The sequence below is a fragment of the Pongo abelii genome, chromosome 13 (assembly GCF_028885655.2).
Source record: "Pongo abelii isolate AG06213 chromosome 13, NHGRI_mPonAbe1-v2.0_pri, whole genome shotgun sequence".
Classification (NCBI taxonomy): domain Eukaryota; kingdom Metazoa; phylum Chordata; class Mammalia; order Primates; family Hominidae; genus Pongo; species Pongo abelii.
Genome location: NC_071998.2, coordinates 96430336 through 96443388, shown reverse-complemented (window position 1 = coordinate 96443388; position 13053 = coordinate 96430336). Strand labels below are relative to the sequence as shown.

At 36.8% G+C, this 13053-nt stretch overlaps 1 protein-coding gene across 4 annotated transcripts in view; it reads right to left on the bottom strand.

Annotated features, from left to right (window-relative positions):
• Window positions 1-13053, bottom strand: part of SLC44A1 (solute carrier family 44 member 1) — a 193171-nt gene that overhangs the window by 50408 nt on the left and 129710 nt on the right. For 3 of the 4 annotated variants that reach the window (XM_024252130.3, XM_024252131.3, XM_054520397.2), the window contains 3 exons: window positions 12745-12882; window positions 4170-4406; window positions 2039-2119 (listed from right to left, as the gene is read on the bottom strand). In XM_024252130.3, the coding sequence (XP_024107898.2) occupies window positions 2039-2119; window positions 4170-4406; window positions 12745-12882 (456 nt within the window). Of the gene's footprint in view, window positions 1-23; window positions 2120-4169; window positions 4407-12744; window positions 12883-13053 lie in introns of those variants that run through there. The other variant, XM_024252129.3, reaches the window with a different exon arrangement.

Below are 13053 nucleotides of genomic sequence, written 5' to 3'. Positions count from 1 at the left end.
GAACAATGCACATAGAAGATGTATTTTGGGATGCAGCAGAGGGTTTTTGCCATTAATCTGCAAGCAATGAACTGATGAACAACATAAAATGAAAGCAAAAATTAAATGAAGATTTTAATGCATTGTTTGAAGTAAGGGACACTATTTCAAAACTGAAAATACTAATAGGAAAGAACTCTTTCTAAAACATTTGGCATCTGGTAGAATGCCACATAACCTGGGCAATTCTCCCAGGATTATTACCTATAAATTAGGAGTTTAGGTAAGGAAAGTATACTTGCATTCTGATCTACTACAATTCATCTACCATTCATTAAAGAATACTATAGAAATCTGTGCCAACTCATGGCCAAATTACCTAGTCTTCAACCTCGAAATATTTCTCCCTTTCTTTAAATGCTTATTACTGAGTGATGTAATGAAAGCTTCAATCACTGGAAAGACAGAAAAGGGGGAAAATATATATATATATATATATATATATATATATATATATATATATTTTGAGATGGAGTCTCGCTCTGTCGCCCAGGCTGGAATGCAATGGCGCGATCTTGGCTCACTGCAACCTCCGCCTCCCAGGTTCAAGCAATTCTCCTGCCTCAGCCTCCCAAGTAACTGGGATTACAGGCACACGCCGCCACGCCCAGCTGATTTTTTTTTTTTTTTTTTTTTGGTATTTTAGTAGAGACAGGGTTTCACTGTTTTGCCCAGGCTGGTCTCAAACTACTGAGCTCAGGCAATCCACCTGCCTCGGCCTCCCGAAGTGCTAGGATTACAGACATGAGCCACCATGCCCAGCCTACTTTAATGAACTTATTTTATACCATATATTTTAAAGTTGAAAACCTACAAATCAGGGGTATCCAATCTTTTGGCTTCCCCAGGCCACCCTGGAAGAAGAATTGACTTGGGCCGCATATAAAATACATTAAGGATAGCTGATGGGCTTAGCTGATGGGCTTTAAAAAAAAAAGGCAAAAAATCTCATGTTCTAATAAAGTTTACGAATTTGCGTTGAAAGCCTTCCTAAGCCGTATGCGGCCCACAGGCAGCAAGTTGGACAAACTTGCTATAAATCAAATCATTTATTAAAGTGTAAAGAAGACAGAAAGGAAAGTCCTTACCTCACACTTTTGAACATTATATGCAGTCAGGGGACACATTGTTTAAAATTATTTAAGGATGCAGACAATTATATAATATTTGAAAATAAAAAAAATACGTGTTTAAATTAGGAAGTAATTAGACCAATATATGATAGAGGCATCTGTTGCTACGTTATAGTGACAATATCCATGTGAAAAGCAGCTCAAGGTTCTCTTACGCTCATTAAGCTGCTTTTTTCAAATAAAAGTGGAGTAGAGAGATATATTTGTGTATATATACATATATAATATCAATTACCAGAAATAATTTATCTATCTCACAATTAAACTGGGAGAAGACTAGATTGTCTGAGTGGGAACGTGGGTATTGATGAAAACAGCCTTGTTTGCTACTGAAAAATAGCTTAAGAAACAAAGAAAGTACAACCTAGGCAACAGAAGAAAAAGTCAGCCAAGGGAAAAGGACAGCAATGTAAACAGAACCATATTTTTAAAAGGGGGAGTATGCATTTTAGCAAGTTGAAAGGAATTGCTATGATCACCTTCCAAAATGATAAAAATCAAACCGTCAGTTCAACTGTACACCAAAATGTTCAGTCTGATGAAAGCCAAACACTGACAGTTAAAAAGGAAACAAGAGTAACGGCAGTTTTACCTTAGGGAAAAAACTATCATTCCCCACCCGCCCCCACTGAGCACTGACGAGGATGCTGTTCCTTTCAGCTTACTTTTACAGAAGGTGGTCTCAGTTGTGACAAGAATTCTGCCATCCAAGTGATGGGTAAGCACACAAACAGAAAGAGCAGCACGTCCTGCGTGATACAGATAACAAAAGCTTCTCCTGAAGAAGTGCAGTCAGTGAAGACAGAGAGAGAGAGGAAGTGAAAGTGAAATTCTTGGAGGGCAGCCACCTCCTCATCTCCACCTACCATCGGCTTTAGCTCTCTGGCATCAGCAACGCCTCCCTTACCAGCTTCTTTCATTGCTTTCCTACTGTTTTCCACAAACTCCTGCAAAATATGGACCATATTGAATAAATTCTTGGGTCCTTTCAGATTTGTTAGTAGATGAATTCTAAAGAAATTTACATTTTTGACTCGATCTTAGTAAATGGATGGCCTAAAAACACAGCAATAAATAATGTTTAGTATCACACATGAGAGCTGCTAAATTTGTAGGAATGGACTCTGCAATCCGCTGATTAAAAAAATCTTCTTTCCATCCATTCATTGTGACAATCTTACTAAGGCTCCAAGAGATAACGTTAGTTCTATCTGGAAGAGAAAATACCTAACATTTTTAAGAGGCTATTTTCTCATACTCAGAATATCATTTTATTTGTTGTTGTTTTTTTCTATATCTAGGTTAAATGAAACAACAAGAACACGTTACTCCATAAGCCTCCACTTTTAAATAGCCATAGAAGGTAAAAGAACACATTGATATTGCTAAGCACATAATGCTTTTTTTCTTAACCAAACCATAAACGAACTACTCTTTTTAAGAAGTGTCAATCTGACCATGACATTACTTCATAAAGCAGGAAGACAGGGTGTATCAACCAGAACCTATGGTTAGTAGTAGTCGAAATGGGAATGTGCCCAAAGGGAACATTTCTATTCTGTCAACGTTTACAGAGCACTTCTTCATTAAATATCCTCACCATTCCTACAGAGAAAACTGAAGGGTGGAAAACAGTTATTTTTTACTCTGCTTTTGATCAGTGACTTAAAAAACAGTAACACTCTTCTAAATGCTTTAATCCAAAAGAGATGCAATAATCATGATCAAATTCCACTAAGAAAATAACCAGTTAGAATTAGACATTAAGAAAATGTCCGCAATTTAGCTGATGTTGCCAGAAAAAGAGAAAATCAATGCCAAATAGGTCAGCTAAATCATTTGGAATTCTTGCTATTGAAAAAAAAAAAATCTAGGCTGGGCATGGTGGCTCACACCTGTAATCCTAGCATTTTGGAAGGCTGAGGCAGGCAGATCACCTAAGGACAAGAGTTCAAGACCAGCCTGGCCAACATGGTAAAACCCCGTCTCTACTAAAAATACAAAAATTAGCCAGGAGTGGTGGTGCACGCATGTAATCCCAGCTACTTGGGAGGCTGAGGGAGAACTGCTTGAACCTGGGAGGTGGAGGTTGCAGAGCCAAGACCATGCCACTGCACTGCAGTCTGGGTGACAAAGCAAGACTCCGTCTCAGAAAAAAAAAAAAAAAAATCTAGCTTATTTATTAATACACTTATTTTAGATTTAACTGGATAAAATATGCTCCTGGAAAATGACTTGTTATTTCAATGTATAATGCTTAGCATTCAATGTTACCCATTTTGAGATAGAAATATTTCACAGCTTAATAGCAAACTACTATTATTTAGAAAGCATCTTTACTTTGGTAACATTTAACACTGATTATAACGGTACTTAAACCATTTAATAAGGTTTTCAAATTTTTAAAGAAATTTAATTGAGGTTCTAATATGAAAAATCTGCATATAATATCTGTGTAAAGGTTCAGATCTTGACTAATAAATAACTATACATTCTATCAGTCATGGGTCTGTTATCGGTATTCATCACAAAATGCTTTCAATTTGGCCTACCATATTTAAGATGATGAGTTTTAACCAGGGTTGACAGCAGTAATGTTTGGGGCAGTGGTGGATAGAGAAAGACAGGTAGGCACTAGGACCTGGGAAACAGGATATTTTGTCTTTAAGCCCCATTTCAGGAAAAGGCTAGAAGCTAGTTTAAAAAGTCAATTCAAATCTATCTAACTGCAGAGAGAGGGGCAGCAGGAACAGGGTGAACTTAGGACTATTAACGAGTACTGCTCTAGCTAGGTGGATCTGAAATGATCTTGTCCATGCCAAGAAGCCTTCCTCCCTGACTTACCCAAGATTAACCTCATTCATGAGTCAGTGCTAAGGGGTTAATTCTAAATTACTCAGCTGCATATAGTGTGAATTAAATATAGAGAATGTTTTACAAAACATTTTTATTGGTATTTTTATCCCTAAAATAGGAAAGGGAATTTGAAGTACTTACCATCAGCACTTTATCCATATAGAATTCTCTGCCAGGGCTCCCATCATTGTATTTTGTATCAATGGCAAAACACAAGAATAATACATCCACTACCATTTCATAAATAGACAGGAAGCAATGAGCGACTAGGAAAGCAAAGAGGCAGACGATGATCAGAGGCAGCACCCATACTGTGTAGTCCTGCTGGTAGTTGAGCAGCATAATCCCAGCTAAACCTGTGCTGCAGACTATCAGCACCTGAAGCAGAGAGAACAAAGATCACATTTAATATCCTACTGAAGAAAGCCACTCTTTTTTCACCATTTGCAGACTTAAAATTCTACTATTTATAAATGATGGTTGCATGAGGCCATTCCATCTCAAATGAGGAAATATAATCCACATATTCTCATATACACCCAGAGTTATACATGCGTATCATATAATATAAATTTTAAAATCATACTTTAAATGATTCTGGTTTAAAGATAATTAAGTTTTCCAAATGCTATGCTGCACCCTAAAACTTAACCTATTTAGAATCTGTGACAATTTTTAAGATAAGTATATGCATATTTTAGAAAAAATTTACACACTCTTAGCACTCAGAAAAAAAGTGATATTTCAGTGTAATGGTATGTATTTTTTTCTAAGCATTTTCACATATATGAAATAGTATTATATAAACAAATCACTATAAGCTTTTCATTAATATATATAGAAGTATCATTATGAATGCTTCATATTTACTCAGCTACACAATTTCATTTTATGAGTGATTTAAAATACATTTAACCATTCTCTTACTGTTGGAAATTTATATTGTTTTCAGATATAAATAATGCTGCAACAAACATCTATAGTCTTAGAACTTTTTCTGTGTTTCATATTTTATTTCACATAGAATATGTTGTAAATTTAATATAATTTGCCATGAAGTGTATATTTGGACTCTCTGTGAAGAAAGAGGTTGCCAAAAACATTCATGCTAAAAGAATAAAAGAAATAGCCAATTTAGTTATTGTCAAGAACCACCCACTCTGATGCTGCATCATTTCACATGCAGCATTTTAAATTTTTTGTGGTTTTTAAAATACATTTTATTCCAGCTTTTCAATAACCCTATGAATGGTTTATGGCTAATATTAGCATCCCATTTTATAGACTAGGAAACAACACTTACAGATGCCAGCTGACCTGAGTAGAAAAAAAAGAGTAGACCCAAGGTCAAGGTCATAAGAGTAGAAAAAAAGAATAGATCTTACTCAAATAATGGTCTTATGATGTCAACTCCGGTGCTCTTTCCAGATAAAAACTCAGAAATATTTGGATATTGATCCACAGCAGTAATGGATTCTACTGAATTCTAGACACACTCTTTCCCAGACCTTTATTTTGTCTTGTATAAGGCTTTAAGTAAAGGGAAAAAAGAGACCCCTAGAATCATGGCAGCCTCTTCTTGTCTAGCATTAAGAATAGGCAGAATGAGAATTCTTCTTTGGCATTTTCTCCAATATTTATCAACATCAAGGCATTTCTCATTCACCATTATCTTAACTCGGAGTTAAAATGCATTAGATGATACATTGGTTAAACTATAAATTGATCCCTCTCTCAGATGCTTCTAGGGAGCAAATCTGGGTCTGCCCAAGCTTTGGAAGACTCCTCACTATTTTTGTAGCAACACACTTATGAATCTTCTCTTATAGTGACTTATTTTCTGGGGTTATTTCCATAGATGGTTAATTACTTCCATTTTATTTTCTTTCTCATTTTCTGGGGTTATTTCCACAGATGGTTAATTACTTCTATTTTCTTTTCTTTTTCTTCTTTTTTTTTTTTGAGACAGAGTCTTGCTCTGTTGCCCAGGCTGGAGTGCAGTGGCATGATCTTGGCTCACTGCAACCTCCACCTCCTGGGTTCAAGCAATTCTTCGCCTCAGCCTCCCAAGTAGCTGGGACTACAGGCGCTCGTCGCCACACCTGGCTAATTTTTTTTTTTGTATTTTTTAGTAGAGATAGGGTTTCACCATGTTGGCCAGGCTGGTCTCGATCTCCTGACCTCAGGTGATCCACCCGCCAGGGCCTCCCAAAGTGCTGGGATTACAGGCGTGAGCCACCACGCCCGGTCATTACTTCCATTTTCTTCCACTCTCCTGGTTTCAGTTTTAGAGTGAGTTACTTCCTATACTCTCCAAATCTTGCACATTCACCCTACTGGAGGGCTGAGGTTCTTCACGCTCTCACCATGCCATTAAAAGTTAAACCCCTTTGAAATGGTAAAGTTAGTTACAGAAAAAAGGTATGGCTCAAACACACTAGATGTTGAGACAAAAAGCTGGTGAGATGGAAGGTTAGATATTCTCATGCAGGAGGTGACTTCAACAATTAGTGATGTTTAGCCAAAAAAATGTAGTAGTTACTCCCAAATATAATGAAAGAGTGTTATGCACTTATTCAAACAGATACATTAATGGTTCTCAAACTGTAGAAAGGCTAAGAATGCAGATTCCTGGGCCCTAATCCCAGAGTCTGGTTGGTTGGATCCATGATAAAGCTCAGTAGTTTGCATTTAAAAAGTATGCCAGGTGCTGATAAAGCCTATGTCTCAAGAAGTACTGGTCTATATCAGTGATCTCCATGGTGGAGTACCCACATCCTAGGGAGTATTTAACAAGATCACCTGGGACTTCTATTATATTTCTCATACATTTAAAATGTCTTCTTTAGTATGCTTTATAAGGCATATATTAGTAACAGCTATATATATATATATATATATATATATATATATAGTTGATAAATAAATGTAAATATATTGAACAACTGTGATCAAACTTTTTTCTTAATAGGGCGCATGACATTAGAAGTTAAGAGATCCCTAGCTGGGGATGGTGGCTCACACCTACAGTCCCAGATATTTGGGAGGCTGAGGCAGGAGGATTGCTTGAGCCCGACTTCACGACCAGCCTGGGCACAAAACAAGATTACGTCTCAAAAAAAGAAAAAAAAATAGACATTCCTGTTTTAGAGGATAAATTATTGGAATGCAGTAGAAGAGATTCATGCTTTAGGTAGGATGTGGGAAGCAGGAAGCAAAGGATACTAGTTTTGGAGTCAGAAAGATGTAGATTTGAATTACAGAATTAGTACTTAGTTTTGTAACTCTAAGCAAGTTCATTTAACCATTCTGAGCCTGTTTTTCCATCTTTAAAAGAGACATAATAATACATACATCCCACGATTGTTAAAATAAGCATTCTAAAAGTATTTAATGCAATGCCTGGCAATGTTTCTCCCTCTCTCCCTTCCTTTCTTTTTTTGCCATAATAAGTGCAACACTTATGATGCTCTTTCTCTAGAGAACCTACATTTTGAAAGATATTATTTACCAATAAAATAGCATTTATAAGTAATAGTTCATATTCTCAATTTTTATTAACCCAAGTCAAATAAATTGTCAACTAGAAGATATAATTAGTGTGAGAAAAGATATTACCAAATGGAGGTAAAATAATTTCATACAGAAGCAAAGAAATTTGAGATTGAGGGGTTTTGGGATGGCTTAATTAGGACAAATATCAATACTTAAAAATATTTAAATTGGATTATAAACCTCTATTCTTACCTTTAGGACCCTATTGGCCAGTGACCATACGTTACAAGTCACTAAACTGGAAGAGCTAAGGTCCCTTACAAATCTAATTCACACTCCATAAAAACTATTAGAGTACCATAGAAATGGAACCCATAATGATGTCTTTTTATAATTTTTAAATTCAGAGTTTTAAAATTGAATTTTAAATTTCGAGGTAATTGTGAATTCACATGCAGTTGTAAGAAATAGTAGAATGGTTGGTTCCATGTACCCTTTCCCCAATTTCCTTCAATGATAACATCTTGTAAAACTATAGCATATTGATGTCACAACCATGATATTGACATTGATACTGTGAAGATGCAGAATATATCCATCATCACTGGAACCCTTCACTTTGTTATTTTATAGCTATTTCCCCTCCTCCTCAACCCGATCTCTAACCACAGATCCATTCTCCATTTCCATACTCTTGTCATTTTACTTTTTTTCTTTTTGAGAAAGAGTCTGGCTCTGTCACCCAGACTGGAATGCAGCAGTGTGATCACAGCTCACTGCAGCCTCTGCCTCTGGGCTGAAGCGATCCTCCCACCTCAGCCTCCCGAGTAGCTGGGAATACAGGCGCACCCCATCATGCCAGGAAAATTTTTGTATTTTTTTGTAGAGATGGGGTTTTGCCATGTTGTTCAAGCTGGTCTTGGACTCCTGGGCTCAAGCGATCCACCCTCCTTGGCCTCCCAAAGTGTTGGGATTACAGGCATGAGCCACAGAGCCCAGCCTTGTTGTCATTTCTACTATATAAAAGGAATTAATCTTCTGGGATTAGATTTTTTCGCTCAGCATAATTCCCTCAAGATTCATTCAAGTTGCTATGTATATGAACAATTCATTTCTGGCATCATGTTTTATAATGTTTATTATGATCTATTAGTTGAACTACCTGATTAGAAACAAATTCTGCATGCTAGCAGCCATTGAATTGTAATGAAAAACTCTTTTCAACAGATTTACTGTATTCTATGATCAGAACTATATTTTTAGGAAAGAAAAACTAAAGAACATTTATATTAAAACGTTAGAAACCCAGAAGATTTCTCTTCCTCTTATTTTTCTCTTTTCTGAATTTCTCAATTAAAAAAATGTATTTATCTTTTATGGTTTTTAAAGTCACTTGAGATATTATAAATATTACATTATTAAAGATATATCTTTCTGGAAAGCAATCTGGCAATGCACATCAAGAATCCTAATTAATTCTAATTCTAGGATTCTGGCCTCAGGAAATAAAGATTGATGGGGGCAAGATTTATACACAAATACAAACTTCAGGTAAGTAAAAAATTGAGCCCAGCTCAACTGTAAAAAACAGAAAACCTGAGGATTGATTAAATAAATGACACAACAGTTGTATAACCATAGTTAGAAAAGTTTTAAGAGAACAAGAAATGCTCATAATGTAACACCAAGTGAAAAGAGGGATACAAAACTACCTTCTCTACTAGGTTTCTTTTGTTTTTGTTTTTGAGACAGAGTCTCGCTTTGTCATCCGGGCTGCAGTGCAGTGGCGCTATCTCAGCTCACTGCAACCTCCACCTCCCAGATTCAACCAATTCTCGTGCCTCAGCTTCCGAGTAGCTGGGATTACAGGCATGTACCACTATACGTCTGGCTAATTTTTGTATTTTTAGTGGAGACAGGGTTTCCCCATGTTGGCCAGGCTGGTCTCGAACTCCTGACCTCAAGTGTTGAGGTCACCTTAGCCTCCCAAAGTGTTGGGATTATTGGCGTGAGCCACCGTGCCCGGCCCTCTACTAGATTTTAAATTCTATGTATTGATCAGTATATAACCAGGACCTATAATAGTCCTTACCACATTACTAGTAGGCAGTCTATAAAGATACGAATAAAAAGATATGATAAAAAGTTTTAACAGGTCACTAGGCTGCTAAAAAAAGCCAATTTTAGAACATTGTGTTTTATCATCTTTATATTTTTCTCTCTCTTTTTTTTTTTTAGACAGAGTCTTGCTCTGTCGCCTAGGCTGGAGTGTAGTGGTGCAATCTCGGCTCACTGCAAACCCTGCCTCCTGGGTTCAAGCGATTCTCTGCTTCAGCCTCCCAAGTAGCTGGGACTACAGCCGCTCGCCACCACGCCCGGCTAATTTTTTTTTTTTGTATTTTTTAGTAGAGATGAGGTTTTACCACATCGTTGGCCAGGCTGGTCTTGAACTCCTGACCTGAGGTGATCTGCCCGCCTCGGCCTCCCAAAGTGCTGGGATTATAGGCATGAGCCACAGAGCCCAACTCATCTTTTTATTTTTCATTAAAAAAATAATGCACACTCAATATAGAGACCATTATCTTACTACAATAAAGTGGGGTAGGGGTTTGGAATTATCTATATTTTCAATATCCAAAAGCAATCATTGTTAACATCTTGAGATATTCATTTCCATTCTTTTTCTTATAAACATTTTTAAACACTACTAAAGCCTAGTAGTTTTACTCAGCTTTTTCATTTATTACATTATATGCATTTCTTCATATTGTAAACTCTTAATAAAAAACATGGCTTAGTAGGTGAATAACAGTCTATTGACTATTATTCCCAACCATTTCTCTATTGTTAGGCATCAGATTGTTTACAATTGGTCACTATATAAATAATGCTGTATTTGTTTGCAGTTACTATTACCAGGAGTGGCTTATCATTGACTCAGAATTACTGAGTCAAAAGGCTTTTTAAAAAAATTTTTAAAAGGCCCAAGGACAAATTTAATGTCAGCTGAGGCAATTATAGCACACAGTGATTAATAACTTAGAAGTCAGACAGACCTGAGTTTGAACGGCCACATTCTAGTTCTCTAAATTTGGCCAATTTAATTTTTCTCTAAACTTTATTTTAGAGTAGAGAAAACCAAAGATAATACTAGTAGCTCACCTTACAGGGGAGGACCAAATGTAACACTTAACAAAAGCCCTTCACTCAGTGCCTGGTACCCAAAGTATCTTAAACAGAGTTTACTAAAATCATCGTCATCAAATATTGCCACTTAGTATCTCCCTTATTCTTCTAAATGGCTTCTTATTTCCCTTTGTGAAAAACACTGTGGGCAGTGGTTCATGCCTGTAATCCCAGCACTTTGGGAGGCCGAGATGGGCAGATCACCTGAGGTCGGGAGTTTGAGACCAGCCTGACCAACATGGAGAAACATTGTCTCTACTAAAAATACAAAAATTAGATGGGCATGGTGGTGCATGCCTGTAGTCCCAGCTACTCGGGAGGCTAAGGCAGGAGAATCGCTTGAACCCAGGACGCAGAGGTTGTGGTGAGCTGAAATTGTGCCATTGCACTCCAGCCTGGGCAATAAGAGTGAAACTCTATCTGGAAAAAAAAAAAGCAGTGTGTGTAGTGTGTGTGTGTGTATACATATATATACTTTTATTCTAAGTTGCTTCATATCTTTCTTAGCTGTAGGGATAAATTATAAATACATAAACAAAAATAAAAATAAAGACGGTGAATTCTGAATCAGCTGTAGAGAACCGACCCACTTCATCACACACAATGCTATATATACTTCTCCATGCCAAACATATTTTCTTTACAAAAACACTTAAAAAATACAGTTGGCTAGAGCAACCTAAGGGTTCAATAGTAAGAGAGTGTTTACAAATAGTATTTGGTGGATATTTACCATGGTAATAATGAATAATTGTAAAGATTATCAAAACAAGATGGAAAATGTATATGATGTAATGTAAAGAGAAATGGGCGGGACAAACAGGTACGTATGCTATGATTGTTATACTGTAGAAATACAAGCCGATAAAAAAAAAATGGGAAGAATTATATAGAAATAAGTTATTTAGTTGTGGTGGTAGTATAAGCCTTTTTCTTTCCTCAATTTAAAAAATGTTCTGAGTATTTTATGGTTTAATACTCAGATACAATGAAATCTAATTATGTTATTGAATATTTTGCAGTATTTTAATAGTATAGAATAAACTACCTCTTGTTCGACACTTCTAAGGAAAGTATAAGTCTCGTTCTCTAATAGCTCTATTTTAAAGGGGCCTATACATAATACTATAATAATAATGATGACAACTAACATTCACTGAGAACTTAAAATGTGTCAAGCACTCTCCTAGATACCCTACATGTATTAACAATGCATTAATCTCATGAGCCTAGGAGTTTGGCACTATTATATTCCAATTTTACAGATGAGCAAACTGAGGCACAGAGTGATTCCCTTATCTAACCTGCCCAGGTCACACAACTATCAGTGATAGAGTCAGAACTGAAATCCAGGCAGTCAGGCTCCAGTTGCAGTACCACTAACCAGGAGGAAGACTATTTCCCAATTCTTTACAGTTCAAAACACGTAAAGAGGGCCGGGTGCAGTGGCTCACGCCTGTAATCCCGGCACTTTGGGAGGCCAAGGCGGGTAGATCACCTGAGCTCAGGAGTTAGAGACCAGCCTGGCCGACATGGGGAAACCCTGTCTCTACTAATAATACAAAAATTAGCCGGGCATGGTGGCACACCTGTAATCCCAGCTACTCGGGAGGCTGAAGCAGGAGAATTGCTTGAACCCAGGAGGCGGAGGTTGCAGTGAGCTGAGATAGCACCATTGTATTCCAGCCTGGGCGACAAGAGTGAAACTCCATTTCAAAAAACAAACAAATGACAACAAAAAAAAACAACACAGAAAGAGAAACATAGGCATATGACTTAGCCTCTCCATGCCTCAGTTTCCCTCTCTGTAAAATGAGGATAATAATGGAACTTACCTTAAAAATTTATTGTGAGGATTAAATGAGCACAATATATGTCAAGTACTTATCACAATGCTGGACACACAGTAAGGGCTTTCTAAGTACTTGCTATATATTACTTTTAGTTTTTTGGTGGCCTGGATATTTTTTAAATAAAAGCAAATAAATATATGCAAAATTTTACTGTATGTTGCAGAAAAAATACTTGGTCTTACCTTGCCGAGGAATAACATAAAATCTCCTACTGTGTTGATGGTAGCCACTCGCAAAGCATTCTCCACCAGAATAACAAAGGCATCCTTTGCTGAGGTGCAGAAGTTGGTGCTGTTGATAGCTGTGGCTGTGTATGCATTCTGGACAAAAGCAAAAACAACATTTTCATCAACAATTGAAACTTGCTTTGTAAAGATATAAACTGAGCATAGCTAAAACATAGCTTTTAAAAATATTTCAGTCAAACACATGGCACCCTTTAATGAGGTACAGATCGAGACTGAGTACAAGGAAATATAAGATTTAAAGCC